Source organism: Tenrec ecaudatus, chromosome 18 (genome assembly GCF_050624435.1).
Source record: "Tenrec ecaudatus isolate mTenEca1 chromosome 18, mTenEca1.hap1, whole genome shotgun sequence".
NCBI lineage: Eukaryota > Metazoa > Chordata > Mammalia > Afrosoricida > Tenrecidae > Tenrec > Tenrec ecaudatus.
In genome coordinates, this window is record NC_134547.1 from 52,498,571 (window position 1) to 52,523,292 (window position 24,722).

A 24,722-nucleotide genomic window follows, 5' to 3' on the forward strand; every position below is an offset into this window, starting at 1 on the left:
AGCTTTCTTCACTCATCAGCTTTCTTCACCACATGTGCTTATGCACCCATTTTGTCTTCAGCAATTGTGTTGGGAAGGTGAGCATCACAGGACGCCAGTTTAATAGAACAAAGCGTTCTTGCATTGAAGGAGTACTTGAGTGGAGGCCCAGTGTCCATCTGCTACCTTAATACTAAACCTATAAATATATGCACATAGATCTATTTCCCATCATAATATATAAATATATTTACATATGCACATGCCTGTATTTAGACCTCTATAATGCCCTTTAGTGAGCTCTTGTAAAGTGCTTTAGAAGAGATAAAACTTTCATTTGCTCAATAGTGCACGGCAGCAGAAGAGTTTTAAAGCAACAATCCCATCCTCCCCAAAAGGAGGCAAGATGGAAGATGGAGTCAGTCAATGCACAGCCCACCCTCCATAGCACACCTAGGATTGCCAGTGTGAAATAAAATTTCCTTTATTTATTATTTATTTTTTAATTTTTATTTTACTTGCCCAGTGGATGTCTGATCTGAAAGGAAAAAAATAAGTCAGTCTATTTGTGTTGAGTGGGCACTTAAGAGTCAAGAGAGGGATTAGGACCACAAAGCACTGTGCCCACTGTGATCACGTGCCACTTCCTGCTAGGATTGCTGAATGGACACCACTCCCCTCTCTTAATTTAAGCAGCTCATAGAGTCTGTCTTCACTCAAGGTGAATGCCTGGGAAAACAGGAAGCAGTCATGCTGCATCTCAAAGGCCCTGTGACAGCAAATGCACATTTGAAAGGCATTCATTCAGGGTACACAATAGCCCAGGACAAAAAAGGCAGAAGAAGGTTTCTAAGAAAGCAGTGAATGATTTTTTCCTTAATGTTTCAAACTAGGAAATTTTGCCTTAAATATAATAAATAATTCCATATAACAGAGTTGAACATTGTCTTTTTTCCCCTCACAAACTCTGGCCTCAGGAGATGTTAGCTCTCATTATCCCCTCCTCTTCTTCCACAAGGCCTAGTAGTGCATGCACATTTTCAAAGGCATAAGGAGCCTCTGGTTGAAACTCTGGTTTCTGCTCTGTGTGCTCTAGCAGCATAATGCACAACAAACTGAACTTTTCAGTCTTCCTCCGCTTCGTCACAGAAGCATGATCATCCTACCTACCTCACAAGGTGTTTCATAAAAATAAAGCACAATAATACGTGAAAGGAATTTAGCATGATATCCGATAAAAATTATAATCCTCTCTCTTTCTTCCTTTGTAACCATAATTTGGTTCAACCCCCCATGTAAGGGCTAGACAGATTAGTAAGGAATAGTGCTCTAGTTGAATGCAGACGTGGTGCATAGGCCTTTCTTCCTCGACTTCATGGTTTGGTGGAGGCCATTTTGTGAAGAACAGCTGATTATTTCCATTAAATGTTGTCCTGCTATGTCATACACAACTTTGGAGAACGCATTGGGCTCACACAGTTACTGGAAAAGAAAGGTGGTGCGGCCCTGTAGCAAAAAGGCTATTTACGGTTAGAAAAAGTAAGTAAATATCTTGTTTCCAGTCTGTACTGTATTTAGTTTAGGCTCAGCTCCTACTGTTTATGCTTACTTTCTCTGTCCATGAAATGAGGATGGTAAGAATGCATATCCCACATCGGCCTTAGAGAATGACCTGAGATAGTTCATTTCTCAAACTTTGTGGGCCATATTAACTGAGACGTGAAATATTCTCACCCACAGCAGACATGCTAGATTCTTGCTGCATGCTATTGACTCTAAGTGACAGGGTCAAACTGTCCCACTGTGTTTTCTTTGCTGAAATCCTGATGGAAGACCTCCTGGTCTTTCTCCACGGCTTAACTCTTTCCATGCCAGGACTCCTTCCTATTAGCATATAACAGTTAAAGAAACAAATAGATCATGTGCACATATCCAGTCACCTTTAGAAGAAAATCACCTTTTCAACACTGTACTCAATTTTTTTTCTTTAAGCAGAAAATTCTTAACTAATGTTCCAGAAAGAAAAGGAGTCCGGGATTTAAGGACAGGAGGTTGTCCAGGCCCCCATAAAGGAGGCTGGAAGGAAATCAGGGAATCATTAGACACCCATGAAACTATAAACTGTGCATGCTCCCACTCAAGCCCCAAAGCCAGGTGGGAGGTACACCTCGGTGGTCCAAACTAGGCCCCGGTTCATGACATCACCCAGATGGGCTTAACCCAGCTAATGGGGTCATCCAATACCATCAACCACACCTCCCCAGCCTGAGGTTTGAAACAGCCTGGCTGTCGGAAAGTCACTGCCTCTTGAGCACCTATGCGTCTGTTCTGGGCCTACTTGGGGCCCACAGCCTCTTGGCCCCCATGCTCTAAGTTTCGAGGGCTCTTGGGCTTCTGGCTACCTAGGAGTCCGCCCAATCTGCCACCACCCCCCCCCAGTTCCACACGTGTGGGTGCTCTTTTCCTTGAGGTAGTTCGTGCCTAGGACAATACCTCAAAACTCTGTTTTAAATCCATTGTACCAGCATCCACCCTCTCTTGGCCAAAGAGCTAGCACTTATTGGAAATGTATAAAAGGCACAAATATACTTCTGTCCATCTCTGCCTGGTCATGTAACTTCAGATCTCCTTTTACTTCCCTGACAGCTATCTGCCTCCACACTGACAACCACAAATTGTCCTAGACATGCCTTGCACATCAGTGCAAATAGTGTGAACAACGACAGCAATAATAACAGAAGTCGTAGTAAAAATTAGCCCCAATGAGAGTCATAATATACTGTCCTGTGAACTAGAATCATGATCTTGATATCCCCATTTGTATATTAGCAAAATGGATAAAGTAGACAATACTCCCAGACAAGATGGACCCAGATTTAAATCGAGCACTGTCAAATCGAGGGTAGTGTTTGTTCAGTGGTAGAATATTTCCTTCCCTGAGGAAGACTTGGGTTCATTCCTTCCCAATGCGCCTCGTGGGCAGCAATACTCTCCATGTGGGCTTAGGCTTTGCTGTGATGCAGAATAAGTATCAGCGAAGCTCTTCAGAATGAGGTGGGCTGCAGGGAAATCCTGGTCATCTATTTCAGGAAAGGAGTCAATGAAAATGCTGTGCATTACTTCAGTCACATCTTGGTGTGCACCAGGTCACAATTATTGGGGAAAATTTGGCATCAGCAAGTAAACAAACAAACAAACAAAAACTCAGACCATTAGAGGTGACTTTTACTCTGTTGAAGGAGCTTTGGTGGTGTCATGGTTACAGGTGGGCTGTGATCCACATGGCTGGCAGTTCGAAACCATGAGCAGCTCAGAGGGAGAGAGTTCGGGCTTGCTTCTCTCATAAAGAGGTAGCCTCAGAAATTGACAGAGGGTCCCACATGAGTCAGCCTTGCCTTGATGGCAGTGAGTTCATTTGTTAATCAAAATTCCTTAAACCTCATCTCTATTTGATGAAAACCATGTCTCTGCAATAGCTTCACTGTCTCTAGTTTTAGATGTGATTGGCCTAATATTGGAACGCCCACTTTCCCTAAGGTCCTTTGGCTGGCAGACTCCTAAGCCCGTCTATGCTCCATTCAGAATCATGTGCTAAACCGTCTGCATTCTGTCCGTTGGACCAACCTGGTCTATTCCCTTCACATTCAGTCTTTTATATCTGTAGCTATGAAGATCCCCATCTCATTCATTCTTACTTATTATACTGACTTTAGAAACAGCTTATTGAAAACGTTTATGAAAGCAATTTTTTAAAGGAAGACAAGTTATTTACCACACTGAATCTGATCTACAAGGTCCAGATCCAATGTGATTAATAGGAATTTAATACACAGAAAAGTAGGGAATGAATAAAATTAAACAAACTTAAGGGTCTAATGTCTCCTCTGAATAATTAGAAGGTTGTGTAACCTGGACCCCAGAGACTTGGACCCTGAAGGAGGTGGGATGATCTGACACTTAGCTGATCGATTCACTGGAAAATTCCTTAAAATTGTCTTCCTCCATCTTGTGCTTTTGTTACACAACAAACATTTCTAAGACAGTATTTGAAACCCACACTCAGAACACACCAGTAGCCAACCTTTCACCTTTGGAGATCATTGTGAAAGTTATAGATTTTCACTGTTCTTTGGGAAGAAAGTTATTTGGATTGAATGCTGAACTGTCATTTGGGCGAATAACACAAGAGCAAAGTTATTTACAGTTCAAGTAAGCAAACAGGAGGAAGAGAGGGAAGGAGGGAGAGAGGAGAAGAATTTAGCTTTATTTCTAAAATGACAAAACTTTATAAGGTTATTTCTCAGATGGCAAAAAAGAAAAAAATCAGAGCAAGGCAAGTATAAACAAAAGTTCCTTTTGAAATAAGAGAGAAAAAAATATCTAAAAGGAGCCAGTCCACATCTGCTGACCTAGAACTGCCCTTGAAATGATAAGGAGATAATTTCAAAGTCAAATACCACACCACAGAAGGAAGATAGGAAATTCTTAATATGTTGACACAGTGGTCTCATCTCATGTAACCAAATCCTTCCATATAACGCAGTGTTACTGGTTAAAGGAGAATACACAAGGCAGGCCCAATGCCAGGGAAAAAATAAACAAATACAAAAAAAATGGCAAATAAAGAATGGTCCAAATGCGTTGCAATTTTGTGTTTTTATTGCACTCCCAGAAAACTCTTTTTCCTTGACTTCCTCCCCTTGAGTTCAACACGTGGCCCTTTCATAGATGCAGCTGTATGGTCCAAAGAGTGGACACTCTGGGGGTTTTATTCCCAGTAAACCTTGGGTAAAGGAACTCTTAGGAGGTGCATGGGTGCATGCTCATGTACATATATACACACATGCACATACATAACAAAAATACACAGTTCCATGTGTTACTAAAATTCCTTTGTCACATGAAGAGAGTCCCAATGAGAATCACTCAGAACACACCCATTATTGCACTGTATACTGATCTGCTTGCCATTGGAGCTAGTCAGCACATGTACTGAGAGGAGAAATACCTTATCGGGCTGGACGTGATATCAGGGTCACGAGCCGTCACTTGGCCAATCACAGAATTTAGAGCCGCATTTTCATGCACTTCTAGTAGGTAGGTCGGTGAAGAGAAGACAGGTGGTTCGTCAGAGTCCTCCACCACAATCTTGACCGTGGCCGTGTCTTTAAAAGGCCCCCTGCCGCTGAAACGTGGGTCAATGTGGACGTTGGCTGCCTCTACCTTCAGCGTATAGGATTTTTTGGTCTCAAAGTCCAGCGGCTGTTAAGAGATGACAAAGATGAATGGTTCTCACTAATGACCGCAGCAGCAAGAACAAATGAGTCTGATGCTGATGGATGAAAGTTATGTGCATTTAAGCCCATTCGTGAGCCTTAATGAGATAGCTCTCCGTTCCCTCAGATCCAACCTGTAAATTTTACAGGCGTTTATTGATATCTGTTTATTATTCAAGCTCAGTGAATCTCATCTCCTATTGTTTTGTTTTGTTTTGCTCATTTCACTTGGAATTCACAAAATATTCACAGTCATGAATTGTGCCATCAAAATTTCACTTCAGAGTCATAATAAAATTTTACTGGCGGTGCCATGACCTGCATAGCAATCAGCCAGTTAATCGGGTCTCTGCTGGACCCAGATAAGGCAGCGTCCGACACAATCTCCATTGGGGAAGAATATTTTATCATTTCCACACAGTAGTGAAATGTAAAAAGCTAGAAATCATCATTGTTTCATCCAAGGAGACATCATACAGCATACTTTGACACTGACTCTAACAACTAGTGATTTTTGTTTGGTTGGTTGGTTTTTCTTTCCTTTTTAATCTCTCTTTGCAAGCATTGCTGCCCTGTTAATCATATGACTGACAAGAGTTTCGGGTTTTTGGTTTTTTTAATAGTGTTCTCAGGTCTCTCTTATGAGTGCTATACTAGGTAGGTGGGCATATGAGGACAGATGCATACGGATGCATGACTATTTGAATATAGTTAGGAGAAAGAAGAGTGAGAACCGGGTAAATCCATAGCAGGGTCTAGCTGCCCACCGCCACCAAAGCGATCGGGAATTACCGTCGTGCACCATTGCCGACAGTGTTTCTGACATATGCCTGGAAGACTTCATTTCTAAAAAGTCCCACCATCTTCTCTTAATGACCTCTCGGCAAAGAGAGGTAGGCAGAATGTGTGCATGCACAAACACACATACACACAACAAACCAAATCCAAACATAGTTACTGAGTTGCTTCCACCTCAGTGATCCTATGGAACGGAATAGAACTCGCTCATAGGGTTTCTAAGGCCATTGATATGTACAGAAGTGGGCTGCCACATCTTTGATTCGTGGAATGGCTAGAGGATTTGAACAGCTGAGTTTTGGGTTAGTAGCCACTTGCTTAATTTAAGGAGCCCTGATTGATGCGTCAATCAGGACTCTTTAAAGGATACAGCCTGCTTCGATAGCCAGCGTCCATCTGCATCAGAGCCTACGTGGGCTCATTCTCTGGCACTCATCAAACTTCAGATTTCAAGGACGCTCATCTATCAGGGCTCAAAAAGATAGCTCATTTTTGCATTACAATTTCTCAAAAGGAACTGAACTTTGCATCTGCAATGCAGATTTTTTAAAAGTAGAACCTGGAACACAAACTGGCATTAGTGAACTCCTTCAGAACTCCCGAGCAAGCTTAACTGTATATTCTTACTTTCAAAATTTGTGTTGATTTTTATATTTAAATTCACTTCTGATGGGACTTGTCTTTTTTTTGTGTGTGCAATATTTTCAAGTAAATAAGGCAAGCACTCACTTCCCTGTCTATTCTGAAATTACCAAGCACTAGTACCCATGAATAGGTGTTCAAAATCAGCATATTCACAATTTGCCAATCACCCCTACTGTAACAATTTTGCAATTTGGAATTCTTTACAAATACTGTGAAGCGTAAGCGATGATGTTCTCCTTAACTCTAACCTGAACATAAAGAAGGCACATCCCAATGTCCTTAAAATTTTACCTGATAAAAGTGTGAGCCGGGGAACTGTGCTAATGGGACCCATAACACATTGTTGGCTAGAATAAAATGTATGTGCTTCTCAATAACAGGATGCATAGTCACTCTGGCAAAGTACATCTATCTAAATGTATAAATAACAGTGAATAAAAATACAGCAGAAGGCAAATTGCTTTAATTTATAAAAGTGCCTCATAGTAACAAAGGATAACAGATAATAACAATAAAAATGACATTAGGAATCGTTGGCCAAGGAAAATGTAGCTCTGGGTTATTCAATAATTGACTCAAGGATAATTGTACTGTAATCGATTTTAAGCATGAATTTTTAAATACTTTACAACTCCAAATCCGAAATGTAAGCCAGGATTGGGGTATGATGCTGCTGTTGCCCAACAAGTAAGTAAAATATAAATGGCAGTGTTGTGTTTTTTTCTGACTGATTTTTAAACATTTATTTTGCATATAAGATTATATCCTGGAAACGCCGGGTTTCTATTTTGAGTGTCTCTCCCATTGGGGATTCTAGGAGTAAGACCATTAAAAGAAGATGCCTGGGTAGCAACTCCAGAGAGAATCAGAAAGTAAGCCTGGAGTCCTGGCAATGCAAGCTGGGAAAGACAGAGGAAAAAAAATCACTGGCTCCCAATAGTGCAAACTCTCATGCATTCTCCTACTCACAAGCAAGCAAATCTATTTAAAGATTAGTTTGTCCTACTTTATGGGAAAGATATGAGGAATAATATTGAACCAAATAATCATGAAGAAGATAAAAGAATATTTTTTTGCAAATGCTGTGTGCTCATGAAATAATGAACTGTGTTCGACACCTCTCTTACTGTTAGATTTCCTAAGGAGAAATTGAAATGGAAGTTTTACTTAATTTTTTCATATCAACCACCAATAGCCAGCTGCTGAGAGAAGTAGTAACAGATTGTCATTCATTATTTCTCCTAGTGATGGAAAAAAAAATTTTTTCCTTCAGTGGTACCTCCACATCTAGGAGCAAAGAGAAAATGAACTTCCTTCCAATAAAGCGTGGCCATTTGTCCCATGGTTTGGTGAACACAGTGGTAGCAAGGCAGGCCCAGTCCTTTTTGCCCCAGAGGTATCAAGCCCAACTAACTCTCTCTGCTGTATCTATCTACTGGTTCTGCTTTCAATTTCTCGGAATCTGGAATAAAAACAAGGGCTTGGATAATTGTAACATACTAGGGAAGACATTCTTGGAAGCAGGAGTGCAGAAATTCAGATTATTAGCTGGCGAATGATCAAAGCCTATTGAACTTATCACTGCTGTGGTCAACTGATGCTTGCTCCCAATGGAGATCCTCTTAGGACCCACAGACAATAAGCCTCCAAATGGCTCTTTCAGAGGACTGGGACCATCCACCAATTTTCATTCCATTGCCTGAAGATTGTCTTTAAAGCACTGCTTTTCCCACATAACTGGACTTCCATATATATATGGAACTTCTATATATAGAGAGAGAACTAAGCGAATCTCTGTGGCTTAGAGAAATGCATTGGGCACAGAGAAACAAGGGTACCTCAACTGGAAGAAATATATATAATATATCCCATCTTTTTTTCACAGCAATCAAAATTAAGCCTTGACCAGGTTTACAATCCTGTCCATTGTAGGACATCCACCCAATTGCCACAAACTTCCCACTCACATTTAAAAGAGGTATTTTAAGGATAAATTAAATCGCTGTCAGCGTACCTGTCTTAGTCTTATGATGCCGTCCTGGGCCTGGGAATCAGAAGTGATTTCAAAGAGTGCCGTGCCGTCTCCATCAATGATGTCATATGATGATTGTGCATTTTCTCCAATATCCTGATCATTGGCCTTCACCCTTCCTATTGCAGAGCCAAGAATGACATCTTCTGGTACTGAGAAATGGTACAGACCTTAGTGAAGGAGAAAGAAAAAGAATCACTGAGCAATGCACACATTTCATTCACTCAGTCAACAAATATTTATTGAGCCACCCCCTTTATTCTGGACACTCTGATAGATGCAGCTGATAATGTGAAGGAAAATACAGAAATATCTGTTCCCCTTATAGAATGTTGTCTTTCAAATGAGTCAGAGACAAATAGTTCTCTATAAGAAATAATGATGTCCGGCTAAGATATTCTGAGATAGGGAAGATATTAAACCACATTTCCCCCAGGTATATATTTGGAACACAGTTATATCAGGATATTAGTGAGCATATGTGACTTCTCCCGACCACCAACGATTTTGCTGCATAATCATGTTGGCTGCCCTTCGGGATATTCCTTGATGTCCATACAAATATTTAGCTAATTTGAAAATGGAAATATGGAATGCATAACACACTTAAAGTCCGTTTTGAACTTACCGTTTTATTTAGTTTTGTAGACCATTTTTGATAACATGCAATTAATAAACTCGTACTGTGCCCTGCAGCAAGCTGCTCATACACGTGAAAGACTCCTCTTGTTACTAAAGTCTCATTGTCCCTAAGACCTACACCTACCTTTAAATCTCTTAAGGTAGTAATTAAAACATAATTACAGTATACATCAATTTCCTATGAGGGTAGTAAAACTTGGCTAATTAGTGGCAGTAATCCCATTCTTATTCAAATCACTATACTGATAGATTAGGGAAAACCAGTTGGTTCTTCAAGCATAACCTCTGGCCATTACCATGTCAGCACCCACCTGCCTTACATCCAGTTGTTATTGCCTACCTGTCTATGCCTCAAGGTGTTTCTGGCTTTCAGACTCCATTTCAACTACGGTGTGTCAGACCAGAAACAATGCCCTCAAGAAAGCAGTCTTCACAGACTCATTTTGATGTCCAAGTCTCCATTCCTGCCCCCACTGATAAGATCACTTTAAGTTGTGTTTTTTACAATGTTCCAGGATTTTCACCCAATGGGATAAAGATATAGTCACTTCCAGTGGTCTCTGGCTTGATGCTGCACATTTTATTGACTTCATCTTTCCTACTTCCTGACTGCCCCTCAGGTGGGACTGTTTTCAAGGTAGAGTGCTTGTATTCAACCTCTTGACTCAATTTCTGTGTCTTGGGAACCAGAATTTAGGTAACCAGGAAGTTTTAACCAAGGAACAAAGTAGACATTCAATGAGGGATATATCCAAAAAGGAAAAATAAAATCTACAGAATATTACCGAATTCCAGTTTGCATCTCTTGGATAAACTAAGGCTCATTTTACTCAATCTTAGAAGCTGTATTCAGATGATGGTGAGGTTTCTTCTACTCTAAGCACGCTTTGGCTTAATGCTCAAGTGAAGTTTAAAATGAGTACATAAAAACATGTCCTAGAATCATGAGACCATGGGGTTGAGGAACAAAAAATGGTTTCCAAGTCTTTTTGTCTGAAGGAAGGCATTGAAAATAAACATGTGGAACACGGGGCGCACTTTCTCTGGCAATTAGTCTAATGGTTTCATTTCCTTCCAAATGTGTATTCTAAGGGATGACTGAGATGATCCCAAAAGAAAGCAGCAAGGGACCTCACCTGGCTGGTAGCCCTGCATCCTAGAGCCTTAGGAGGCCAAGCAAATGGAACAGCCCTGAATCCACTTCTGTTCTGCTCCCTCTCATCCTCTCTAGCAGTGAGATCATAGCTAATAGCTATTACCGCTCGGAAAGAGAACGCTTTCGAAACTTATCTGCCATGGCTGAATTGAAACAATCATTTTCTAAGAAGGAAGAGTTGCATGTTAGAGCATGAACTATAATGGCAACTGAAAAGGAAATCAGAGTGGAGAAAGAAGGGGAGAAAATGTTCATTTCAGTAATTTGGCAAAAGAGCAACACATCATTGCCTGATTTATAAATGGCTAGATGTGGAAATCTTCAATATTCTTAATGAAGGTGCATAGTTTCTGTTCTTTCTACCTTGGACTTTCCACAGATATCATCTAAAAGTTACCTCCAGTAGGTCGTTTTCAAAAAACCATCTCTTTTTATCCTCTTGCTTCTTCTATCTTAAAAATGATTTCTGTTACATTTCATATCCCAGAAAATAGCACCAACATGCGCCACATTTCTCATGTCAGAAATATGATTCCCTGACTTCCTCAATAAAAAATGAAATCCAGCCTGATAGGATTTATTATATCAATAGACTTTTCTCAACTTTTAACTGCTACCATTCTGGCTTGCCAACGAGACCATCGCATTTAACATAACGATTACAAACATTCGCTAAATGCACGTAAAAGGTAGACTATGCTGGGGAAAAGGCCAGCGCTCACTTCCTCTCACTGCTACGTAACTAAATACCATGGCTAAGCTTACCGTTTAATCATTTTCATGGTTTCCAAGTAAATTTTAGGATAGAGGACACTACATGCAGTGAAACGGTTTTCCTTCACATTCGGAGTCCTGCGCCTTTCTTTCCCAGGGCTTCGGGCTTCCCATGGCTCTCACCGCAATGGCTATGTCCGCACACTGGCTTGTTCCAGTAAATTTACCTTTCCTATCTCAGTCCAAGTCATCATGCTAGAATGACTTTCTTGATCATCGCTCTTTGCCAGATACCAGTCATCATTGCTCATGGGGGGTGGGGAGAGGAATCAGTGAAAGCACCAGACAGCTAGATAACTTGGATCAATGCTCAGAGGGGGGGAAAAGGGGCTTCTATGAGAGCACAATAAAGATGACACTCGCCATCTCCCTCATTCATTGAGAATGGCCACCTAGATTCCCAAGGAAGAGGCTGGCTTTTGCAGGGAAGAGTGCAGTGAACTGTCACTGATGGCCATCCAGTGGCAGAAAGAAACTGTGTATGATTTGTGGCAAGTGAGCTACATGTTAATGTCCAGCATTGGTTTCATTTCTACAGAAGAGTAGGGATGGACAGGAAATGACCCGATTCCTTCTTCCTCTCAGGTTTCCTTCATGCGTGATAATATGGAACACAGAAAGGAGCACACATCTGGCTGTCCAACACACTGGTTCTGGTTCCAAACAGCTCTATGGCCTGCTTCATCTTCAGGAAAGATGAAGCACCATTTACTGCTTCATTTTGGAAAGTTTGAAAACAGAGTTAAAGGTATCGAGATGTCAAAATATGTGCCTGTTATAAATACACACATGCGCACACACACACACACACACACACACAAACACACACACACAAGGATAGGTTATATATACATACTAGGTTTCCAGTTGGATTTACTTAAAAGAAAGTGTGACAGAAAACGCAAGATTGGGAGGTCAGGGAAAATACCAAATTTTTAACAAAATTCAAGTGGACATCTTCTCAAATCACTGAAGCTTTGCTGTAAGATAGCAAGAATCTTGCTGCACCACATAACCAACAGCTTTGAGATGGAGCAAGCATTTGGAGGAAGGTCAGGAGGACCACAAATTTGGGCCAAGGGAGGGAAGACTGGCAGCCTGGTTGAATGAAGAAACTCTGACTGAAGTCCGGGAACAAGTGTCCCCGAAAGTGGTTCAAGTTGACGATAAGATTGCCATTGATCTGATTGTTACTGAAGTGAGGATCTCACCAGGCCCAGCACTTTCACTGTAAGCAACCATCTTCATATCACCAATCTTTCAGCTCAACCAGTGTCAACAGCCTTGGGAGAAGATGGGTCAATACAGCTCAAAAAGCAGAAAAATATTCCCAACAGTAATTTAAGGCAGATGGAAGTGAATGAAGATGATTTTCAAAACTCAGGGCTAAATACAGACAAATAATGAACTTTCCGATAAAAATCCAAATATCCAGGTCTACTCACAACCGTGGATTCTGAGAGGATTTGCTGGGTCCGTTAAATTCAGGGCAGGGACATCATCTCAAAAGGTAATTTGATTGCTTTGTTGTTGTTGTTGGTGGTGTTGTTTCAGAGAGGCTAACTTAATACAGATTTTCTCAAAGGATACAGGATGATCGTGGGGGCTCATTAAGGTGTTTTAATAAACTTGAAAACTACACTGGTGAAAGCAAGTCCAGGAAAATTGCACTGAGGATGTTTTTCTTTTCTTTTTTTATTACAAGAAAGTACCTGTTCATTCTTCAAAGATTAACTTCGATTTTCCTACAAAAGTTACGACAAATGATAATTACCTCATTCAATGTACAGCCCTGTTCTGTCCCTTTAGGCATCTTTTTCTTTCCCCAAAACTCAAAGAACATGTAAAAAAGATTCAGTTTGATTCTCTTGAGGATGCCCAGGCTGACATTTTGGAGTCGTGTAAGCTGAAGAATACAGCATCCTTGTGGGGAAGGGCTAGAGAGATGGAAACATCACTTTCACAATTGTATGACCTTGAGGGAGGATGTGTTGAGAAACAATGGCTTCATGCCATTGTTCAATGTTTTTGTTCAATAAAGGTTCTATGATTTTAAACAATACTCGTAGACTTCTTTACCCCTATGTCCCGGGGTTCAGACAAATAACTACTCAGTTAACCTCAAGGTTGGAGGATGAAGTCCGTCCGTCACAAGAAAGCTTACAGATCTACTTCTGAAAAATGAGCCCTTTAAAATCCTAAGGCAGACAGTTCTACTCTGACACACATATGGTCACCATGAGGCAGGGTGAGCTTCACAGTAACTGGTGTGTGTGTGTGTGTGTATGTGTGTGTGTGTGTGTGTGTGTGTGTACTCTTGCTCAAACATGCATATACATGCCAATATTGATCTAGCCATTCCCTGTATGTAGTAAGCACTCAGTTGTTGCCAACAAAATTTTGGATACCACTGAACATCAGGATGTAAATGAAATAAAACCACCCTACTTATATTTTCACTAAGGGTTGAAAACCTACTTACTCTGTGCAAATTTTGGAGGATTGTCATTCACATCAGTCAGGGTCACTGTAAGTGTCGTGGTCCCAGACAGGCCTCCAGAGTGCCCGCCCATATCTTTGGCTTGAATAACGACCAGGTATTCCTCCTTAGCTTCTCTGTCCATGTTGGGAAGGGCAGTTTTTATAACAGCTGAAGGGGGAGACAGGAGAATTATTTTCACACAGAGAACACACCAGGTAAAGAATGTGTGAATCACACACAAACACTAAAAATATACAAGTGTACACACACAATGTTCCCAGATAATTTTGTTTTCACATGATATTTAACTGGTTTATACCTGAGATGACAACATTAAAAAAGATTCTAACACAGGTATTAGTAAACTTTTTGCTAAAGCACATGTGATAGCCTTTTAAAACATATAGGGACATTTATATAAGTACAACTTAGAATATAAACTGAATGTCATATTCTTGTCTATGGAATTAAAAAATCCTAATGACAATGCTGCCTTGTCTACCCAGAAAAATTCAAGATGTGAAAGAGTCCTATAATTTATCACAGATCCCAATTCTTCTATAAAAGGAGTAAATAAACACATACCCTGAAGGTTCAGAGGTCAAGATAAATTATTCCAAAGCTCACAAATACATTAGAGAGACGAAAAACACAAAAAACAAATGTACTATTAGAACCAACTCAGATGAACCAACCAACCAGAATCAATACATATAAGCATAGCATCTAAGCCCTGGAATACCACTTGATTCTATTTAGATTATCAATGCTTAATTACATACATTCTATAAGTTCTTGTGACAGTGATACAATACAAGAACTAAGAGCTATCGAAAGGAAATAAAGCAAACGCGATTCAAAGTGATAAATGTAACAGTGCTAATGCAGTTGGGTTATATCTTCTAATATATTCTCGTGATGGCTGTCTGCTACTTTACGTGCTTCACTAGTAAGATCCAGAGTCTCTTAATTTCTAATTGCTAAGGTATTTTGATAACCCACTGCAGCTATTTTGATAACCTTCCTTCATTCCTCTCACACCTATCTCCGTATTTCTTCTCCAGATAAACATGCTGACATTTGGGTGTGCATAATTGATGTGTGTATACATGCATGCTTAGGCTTGCACATGCACTTTTTAACCACTGATGTGAATCTGATATAGACATTGTTGTGAGACTTCCCTTCTGTGCACAATAAATATCTCTGAGATTCTATACTGGCCACTGATTGACATCTGCCTCACTCCTCCTTACAACTACAGAAGTTTTCAGCATATAAATGTGTTATAAGTAACTTTACCTATTGCCTTCAAGAGGATTCAATGATTCATAGTGAACAGATATAGAATTTCTGACACTGTGAATCTTTGCCCGTCCCTGGGTATGCCGGTGGATTTGAACTGCTGACCAGTGGGTAAGAGCCCCAAGCTTCTTCCACAGTCGCACCAAAGCTCTGTAAGTATTCCCACTCTGCTGGATATTTTAGTTCTTTCGGATTTGTTTTACCTTTTCAAACCATTACGTCTTATGATATAATTTGGTAACAGATTTCCTATGGCTCCTGTTGTGCACAAAGTCGCCAAGCGTTGGGTTGACTTCACAGCAGTAACAACAGCAAATATACCCCAAGGTGTCCTCTCCTAGTGCTGAAAGCTCACGCCACATCAGTTAGTCTCCAGGGATGTCTCCATTGAGCATTCGGCACCTACCAAATAGGCAGTGTACGGAAGCGAAGTTCTTCCCTCACTTCTAACCCAAGGAACACCATACAAAGAAGCTTCAAAAAGTTCCTGGAAAATGTCCAATATCTCTTTATTCCATCGTCATAGTAACTTTTTGACCCCCCCTTGTGTACACTAAATTCAAGTTGAGGCTCTTGGCCACAACAGAAGTCATATTATTTTTTGACTCATACTCTTATATTCTAATTAAAGTGTCTATTTCTAGAAGGTCAGCAACACATTCCTGAAGCAAGTGAGTAACGGGGAGGCGCATGAGTGCCCAAGGAAATCGAGCCGCCCTGGGCAGGAAGGAGTCTCCAGGAAGAGCGGTGAGTTCTTTAGCACTTTGGCAGACCTTGACATCACTTTGATATCAGGGCCTTCCATTCAGAAAACACTCAAGTGCCTAACCTTATTTATTTGGAAACCATTATCGTAACATAATAAAGTCCCTCAATACAAGAACTCGTTTCACAAACATATCGATCATATCATAATATAGCTCAAGGGATCGTACCTATCATGTCAAAACAAAAGCAGGAAAATATAAATAGGAAAATAACAACTTCAAAATTTCAACAGTATGAGGCATTGTGGAGGGGGACTAAAAGAGCAATAGGAAAAAATAGCAAAACCTCATCATGCTGAGATGCGAATAGGGATATACATTTCCATAACTGGAAATAGCTTCATCATGAGTTCTTCTTTTCAGTGGAGTAGAAAAAATGGCTTTACCCCTGTGACATGTAGTGGTATATAGAATCTGAGCATTTCTACAACTTGGATACCACTACAGTGGAAGGTGATCACCAAAGAGAGTTAGCCATTGGACTTTGGAGTTTGATGTGATACTTTTAATAGTCATAGAAAACTAGGATAATTCCCCAAGGAGTGCAGTAATTTCTCCACCCAGAAGAGTTGATAGAATAAAGTCTGCATGTGAAACTTGCTCAGTCAAAAAAGATTGGTATGTCTTGTCATCATTTTTTTAAAAATAAATTGTCAGGCTTAAAAACCTGTGATGTCTCTCAGACACTTGGAATTAAAATACTTTTGTGTTTCCACTGAGAATAGCAAATGGGGCATAGTGTCTAGTTTATTTTTTTATTATTAAAAAAATTTTTAAACATTTTCTGAGGGACTCATACAACTGTTATCACAATCCGTACATATATCAGTTGTGTAAAGCACATCTGTACATGCTTTGCCCTCATCATTTTCAAAGCATTTGCTCTCCACTTAAGCCCTTTGCATCAAGTCCTATTTTTCCCCTCCCTCCCTGCTCCCCACTCCCTCATGAGCCCTTGATAATTTATGAATTATTATTTTGCCATATCTTACCCTGTCTGGCATCTCCCTTCACCCCCTTTTCTGTTGTCCGTCCCCCCAGGAGGAGGTAACATGTAGATCCTTGTAATTGGTTCCCCCTTTCCAACCCACTCATCCTCTACCCTCACAGCCCGGTCCTGAAGGTATCATCCGCCCTGGATTCCCTGTGCCTCCAGCTCCTATCTGCACCAGTGTACATCCTCTGCTCTATCCAGACTTGCAAGGTAGAATTCGGATCATGATAGTTGGGGGGGGGGGGAGGAGGAAGCATTTAGAAACTGAAGGAAAGCTGTATTCTTCATTGGTGCTGCATCACACCCTGACTGACTCATCTCCTCCTCCAAATCCCTCTTTGAGGGGATCTCCAGTGGCCGACAAATGGGCTTTGGGTCTCCACTCTGCACTTCCCTATTCATTTACTATGGTAGGGGCATAGTGCCTATAACAGAATGTGAGTTGGCAGGGGGGCTTGCTCACCAAATAGGGCAAGAAGAGCCTCATGAATCTCAATCAGTTACAGCATTTTGTATGTCCCTCAGCATCACAACAACATACTCCTAATCCCTGACAGAATGTTGAAAGATGGAGATCCTGGGTTAGAAAGCACCTCAAATATCCACTTCCCAGAACAATGAACCACAGATACCAAGGATTCCGAAATAAGGAGGCACATGAATAGGCAAAATTTAGTTCAGTTGGACAAGGTGCTGCAATCATTGAGAGCCAGGCTAATGGCAATGAACAACAAAATCTCCATTATGCTTGAAGTGCTAAGTAGTCTCTTATCTTTCTTCTAGATGAGCCTTCTAACTCTTCCTCTAGAAATTTTGCATGTAAAAACCACCTTTGGGGATTGTCTCCATACATTCCAATAGGAGTAAGTTTTGGAATAGGCTAAACCAATATGCATTACTTCCAGTCTATGGTTGAATAGAGCAGGGTGAAATTCCTGATCTCCCCAAGAGCCTCAGTTCAGCATTTGACTTGTTATGGGGTGCTATTGAGTTGGCTCAGACCCATAGTGATCCTGTGCCCCACAGAAGGACACACTGTGTGGTCCTCACAAATGTTCCATGTCTGATGCCACTGAGGTAGCCACTGTGTCATCTTCTTGAGAGTCTTCCACTTTTTCACTGTCACCTCACTTTTACCAAGCATGATGTCCTTTGCCAGGGACTGGTCTCTGCTGACATGTCTAAAGCCTATGCGATAAAGCCTTGCCATTATTGTCTTTAAGAAGCACCATGGCCCTATTTCTCCAAGTCCAATTTTTTCAACATTCTTTCCAGGAGTACAATTCCAATGCATAGATTCTTCTTTTGTCTTCCTTATTCAGTGTCCAACTTTCACCTGCATACAAGGCGAATGGAGATTCCATGGCTTGGGACAGGCGCACCTGAGTTCTCAAAATCACATTCTTGCTTGTTAATGCTCTAAAGAAGTCATGTGCAGCAGGTTTATCTATTGTGACGCATCTTTTGATCATCTGACTGCTGCTTCCATGAGCATTAATTGTGGATCCAAGCAAGACAAGATCCTTGACAACTTCAACCTTTTCTCCATTTATCATGATCATACCTCTGGGTCCAGTTGTGAGGATTTGGGTCTTCCTTACATTAAATTGTAACTCAAACTGCAGGTTGCAATCCTTGATCTTCATCAGCAAGTGCTTCAAGTTGTCCTCATTTTCAGCAAAGCAAGGTTGTGTCATCTGCAGGTTAGAAGTTGTTAATGGTCCTTCCTCCAAACCGGATGCCCATTGTCCTTCATATAACTCAGCTTCTCTGATTATGTGCTCAGCATATAGATTGATGTTAAAGCATGCAATATTCCCTTGTTCTGTTTACACAACTGCCCCTTGAACTGTGTACAAATTCTGCCTGAGCAGAATGAAATGTTCTGGAATTCTCCTTCTCAAGGTTATCTATAATGTGTTCTGATCCACAGAGTCAAATGCCTTTGCATTGTCAATCAAACACAGTAGACATCTTTTTGGCTTTCGTTGCTTTGAGCCAAGATCTATCTGGTATCAGCAATGATAGCCCTTGTTTCATGTCTACTTCTGAATCCACCCTGATCCTCAGGCAGTTCCCCGTCACAATGCACTTCTGCAACTACTTAATATAAGGTTATTAATAGAGCAAACTCTCTAATTCCCAATAGCCATCTATCCCTTTCCTCCTTCAGTGCAATGGGTAATGTTGGCACTTACGTTGCTAGCCTAATATGTTCCACTATCCTTCTTCTAGCTTAATGTCAGCAATCCCTTTGTAAAGAGGCCTTTCACTAAATTTTCCTTAAGTACTTTGTTCCTGCCAGGATTCTACAGATAGGGTTAGCTCACTGGCATTATATTATCAGCAAGCTTTCTGTGTTAGTCCGGGTACACTAGAGAAACAAATTCACAAACACACATATGTACATAACGGAGAGGGTTATATACAAGAGCAATTGAACATTGAGAAAACATCCCAGCTCACTCCAGATCAAGTCCATAAGTCCAATATTAGTCCATATGTCTGACACCAATCTGTAAAGTCTTCTTCAGACTCACGTAACACATGCAATGACACCAAATGTAGAAGATCACAGACCAGTGGGTAGAAAGTCCTTGGATCCAGTGTCATTGGAATCATCTCAGCGCTGGCAGGGGTCTCTGCATCAGGGTGGGTCCATGTGTCTTGTCAGTTACTATGTCTCCCAGGGTGTGAGCAGAGAGTCTCCCCCTCCTAGGAGGAAGTACTGGATTTCCCAGAATTCTCCGGAGGCGGCCATGCCCACCCAGAGGCCTCATTGCCTATGTATCTGATTGACAAGCTAGACCCCATCCCTACACTTTAAATCCTCAAACTGACGAATGATTATATACCTATCACACTTTCTTACACTGACATCTAGTTTAAAAGTACTTCAAAGTGATAATTCATTGTGGCCCAACAGATAGCTACTTGAGAAGGTAAGTCAAGTATTTGTCTCCTGTGTAAAATGAGCAAAATGCTGATTCAGTTAAATGAGGTTTTTATGATGACGCTACTGGACACCTGCATATCTGGACACTTCAGGTTTCCTCTTTCTTCTTTCCACACTAGCAGGAGGTTGTCCAAGTTCTAAGAGAGTTTTTCCCAATGTTTCTTTAAGGAATAGGGCACACAGCAAACTGAATGGAGTTCCATGAAAACTGTACACTGCGCAGGTTTCACATTGCTTGAGATCACTGCCTCATTAGAGAATCCACGGCAGAACTTCCGGAACATTTTAGTGTATGCTTTAAATGCAAAGGCAGGATAGGAGAAAACATGACAAGAAATTGCCAGCACTTAATATGTCCAAACCAAACAACCTTCTAAAGGAAGAGTCAGCTAAATGCACTGGGAGGAAACAGCAGCCGAAGGATCCGAGGATTGTAAATAACAAGACCCAAACCTGAGGAGGGAATGGTTCTAGAGTCTATATTGTAAACACCCAGTTTGCAGAACATTATAGATGATAGAGAAAGCTTGAAATCCACTTGCAGAATTATGGCCGGGGTGGTTGTGGGGACATGAGTGAATGGAGTAATGAAACAAGAATGAAGAAATGGAGGAGACCCTGGGAAGATGGAGTCTAGTTAAGACTCACCCATCTGGAGTTCCTGCTACCAGACCAGAAAATTGGGAGACCAGAGGGAGTCCACTGGTATAGATAGGAACTGGAAACACAGGGAATCAAGGACAGATGAACCCTTCAGGACCATTGTTGAGAGTGTAAAATCTGGAGGGTGGAGGGAAGGTAGGATAGAAAGGGGGAACTGATTTTACGGATCTACATATAAACTCCTCCCGAGGTACAGACAACAGAAAAGTGGGTGAAGGGAAGGAGACATCGGAGAGTGTAAGACATGACAAAATAATAATTTATAAATTATCAAGGGTTCATAAGGGAGGGGGGAACGGGTAGGGAGGGGAAAAATGAGGAGTTGATACCAAGAGCTGATACCAAGCTGATATCAGCTGATACCAAGGAAGGGCAAGAGCAAATGTTTTGAGAATGATGATAGCAATGAATGTACAAATGCTCTTGACACAATGGATAGATATATGGATTATGATGAGTTGTATTAGTCCTCAATAGAATAGAAAAAGAATGAAGAAATGTTCTAAAATTGATTGTGGTGGTAACTGCACAATCCCTTTAAACATATTTAAACCAATGAATCTTACTGGTATCTGAATTGCATGTCAATAAAATTGTTAATTTTTTAAAAGAAGTAGTGTTGAGCAAAGAAAGTAGTTGCTAAAATATACAGGAATAAAACTAAAATGGGATTGGGGAGGGGTGTGGGAGAATCCATCTGGTCCTGTTCCTCTCTATTATTTGCACCGGCCCAGGATTCCCCCAAGTGTAAGTAGCTATTTCCTTTGTGGATAAGAAATGGCACTTCTGTGGATTAATTCATTGCTATTAAATAAAAGCTAACATAGAGGAGAAAATAGAGTAATGAGGACAGACTGTTTCTTCCCCTCAGAACATCTGGGTGGTAGGAAGAAAACACATTAAGTTGCTAACTGAGAGGTTGGTGGTTCCAGCTCGCCCACATCCCGTCAGAAGAAAGAGCTGGCAATCTACTCGGAAGGAAAACAGCAGCAGAAGCCCAGTGGATAGACAGTTTGACGCCGACCCGCAGGAGGTCATCACAAGGAAGTATCCACTCAATCACGGAGTTTGCTTGAAGATATTTCTTAAATACCGTTTTTTTTTTCATTTGATACTTGATTTTCAAGGGGCAGATGGGAGATCTTTCCCTACTTGTTGCCAAAATGGACTAGAACATATTTTGCTGGTGCTAATTACAGTTTTGCATTGCCAAAGACATGGTCTCTCTCTCTCTCTCTCTCTCTCTCTCTCCCTCTTCACAGTACTGATAAAGTACAATGTCTCCTGGTATATTTAAACTCACACATTTTAATGTCCTCCAGCAGTGCTCATAAATTGAAATATTGGGTAAACTCGTATTGAACCAATTTGGCAACAAATTATAGTTTTCAGTTTTGTGACAGGCAATAACATTAATGCTTTCTTCAGTTAGTCAGGTTTCTGATGAGGGCATTGGAAGAATAACTTTAATGATTATAACAATTATGATAAAATATTAATGATAATAATAACCCTACTCTTTTTGGTTGTCAACCATGAATATTTTAGTATGTAACTTGGAGCAGAGATAATAGGAATTATCTTTGTTATAGTGTTCATCTCAGAGTTTTGTTCACTTCCAAGTCAGTGATGGTTCTAGAATTTAACACATCATTTAACTAGCAAGATTAGAGAAGTCACAGAACATTCTTAGGTCAGGCTTTGACCTTTCAAATGAGGAGCTAAATGTTTTCTTCTTCTTTTTTTATTCCGGGGAGAAAAAAAAGGGAAACAAAGAAACTCTTCTGCTGGTGTTCAGGAAGCCTGCTAGCTTCCCAATAGCATTAACTAAATTGTAGGTGCAGAAGAGATAAAGTAAACAATTACATTTTAGAAGCATTTCCCTGAAACTCCATTTTGAAAATGTAATCAAATCAGAAAACTCAATTAATGAGAATAGCCTGTTCCTCCAATGAAATGAATTCAATGGAGATTTGCAGCCTAGCTCTGGGGGGGGCAAGGGTGAAAGGTAAGTGATTGAAAAGGTCAACCCTGGTAGAGGGTTTGCCAAGGGAGAGAGGGATCCTCTTGATCTGAAATAAAGCATCCCTTACCACTCTGTTAACAGAAAGATCTGCTGAATTCCCCTGTATTTAAGACACTGCTTTATCTTAACTTTATTCAATCAAATGGAGACTTCCTCAGTGCAGAGTGTTAATCTGTGCCTGGCCTAAATTCTTCCTAGTGCTAAACAGCTGCTTCTTAAGGCTCATCATCCTGGGAGCACTTGTGAATAGAATAGTGCTGCAGCCATCTCAAAAATGGCAAGTGTGCGTGTGTGTGTGTGTGTGTGTGTGTGTGTGTGTGTTTCTTCCCATTGTCTTTGGTGTTATCGTTTGAGAAGCATTTTTTATCCATCACGAAGACTTCTTTCTATAATTTCTTTGATATCACCAGATTGAGAGGCTCCAAAGAAAAGCCAGGATGTGCTGATTAACTCCTTTGTCATTTGGAAGGCTGATGACTGTAATTCCCTCTTTGCAGGTCTCCCAGATTGAGCTGTTCAAAGATGACAGTTGATAGGAAATGCTGTGCTAGACTCCTCTTTTGAATAAAACTTGTGGAACATATTATCACGGTAATGAAACCACTAGCTTTATTATCCCCCCAAATCCTTCCCGTGACGTGAAAGCATCAAATTACTGAAAAAAAGAGGGCATTCATACATGCAATTAATTGGGGCAAATTTACTAGTTTTTCCAATTAGTTCACAAGTTACTTTGGGGACTTATATACAATACCCCCTTTTTTCTGCTTGCTGTGATGTGCACTGCATATTACCAGATATGAAGGACAGAGGAGATACAAGCAAGTCTACGTCAACACATACCCTCTAACAAGTCAACAATAGCACCGCACGTATGTCACAATTACACAGCTACATCACATGGACCAAGGCACAACACTTAGAAAAGCACATTAGAAAACTGTTCAGTCTCTATAGAGCTCAAGAAAATGCATTTCCCTTTTTTGTGATTAGTAACTTGTGAAGCACATACATAGGTAGAAACACAGATGCACAGAAACGGTAAAGATGATGGATACATAGATGGTTGAATGATAGCAAAGCTGAGACTAATTTGGAATTATATACTTCTTGTGACTCCATGACACACAACACCATGATTAGGATGCCAATTTTTCAGAAGTATCAGTAATAAAAAAATTATTTACACACTTTGACTTCATATTTTAAAACAATGGACTTATTCTAGGTAAATCATACATTCTTCTTTCTCCTAATAACTAATAATTTTAGGTTTACAAGGTGTTAATTTCTTAATATATTTTACAGGAAAAGAATTCCAACAGTAAATAATGGAGAATATAAAATTGAATGTCAAGGTTATATAAGTCAAATCTATAAAATATTTATCAGATATTTAAAATTATAATTATAAAGATCTTGTAGTCACCAAATGCCTTTTTTTGCAGCACTTTTAATTTTGTTTTAAAATGTTATATGTCCTGATCACTCTTCATGTTAATGGGGAAACAGAAGCTTAGAATGGGGTACACACACTAATAAGTTGATGTGTTTCTCTGAAGAAAATGATGCCTATGGCAGGTTTTGTGTCACTTGGCTGGGCCAGCGTTCTCAGTCATTGAGCAGGAAGCCTCCATGATGTGATATACAGCTATGTAATCAACTCCATGATGAGATCAAATGGTAGACTATATCAATTACAACAACAACCAGCAGTTGTGGTGGAGCACCATCCTTGTAATCAGATCACAACCTTGATGCAATTGAAGGAAGTCTCCTTAGGGATGCTCCCTGCTCTGGTTTAAGCAGATTCTGTGGGAAAACTTGTCACTTCTGCTAGTTCTGGACCCTGCATCTGACTCCTTGAAATCCTAACACAGTGCCTGTAGATCCCAGGGGCCATCAGTGGACTGCGGACACTGGATTCATTTGACTCTGCATCTACCAACCTGGGGTCTTTCATCAACCCCAGCAGCTACACAAGTCAGGAGAAGTCTCCGTTTTAACAAATGTTAAACCCACAGACCTGAGAAAGATAGCACTTACCCATTTCTACAACTGTGTGAGCCACTTTCTTGATATAAATTTCTTTCTCTCTATATACACACATATATACCCTCTTACAATTCAATAGTAGCATCACACATGTACCAGAATTACACAGACACATCACACAGAAAAAAGCGCTATTGGTTGTGCTTCTGTGGAGAATGCAGCCAGCACAGTG

At 40.5% G+C, this 24,722-nt stretch overlaps 1 protein-coding gene across 1 annotated transcript in view; it reads right to left on the reverse strand.

Annotated features, from left to right (window-relative positions):
- Positions 1-24,722, reverse strand: part of CDH8 (cadherin 8) — a 447,886-nt gene that overhangs the window by 161,895 nt on the left and 261,269 nt on the right. Inside the window, exons 5-7 of the mRNA XM_075536968.1 lie at positions 13,785-13,952; positions 8,713-8,900; positions 4,988-5,241 (exon numbers count right to left, since the gene is read on the reverse strand). Of these exons, the coding sequence (XP_075393083.1) occupies positions 4,988-5,241; positions 8,713-8,900; positions 13,785-13,952 (610 nt within the window). The remainder of the gene's footprint in view (positions 1-4,987; positions 5,242-8,712; positions 8,901-13,784; positions 13,953-24,722) is intronic.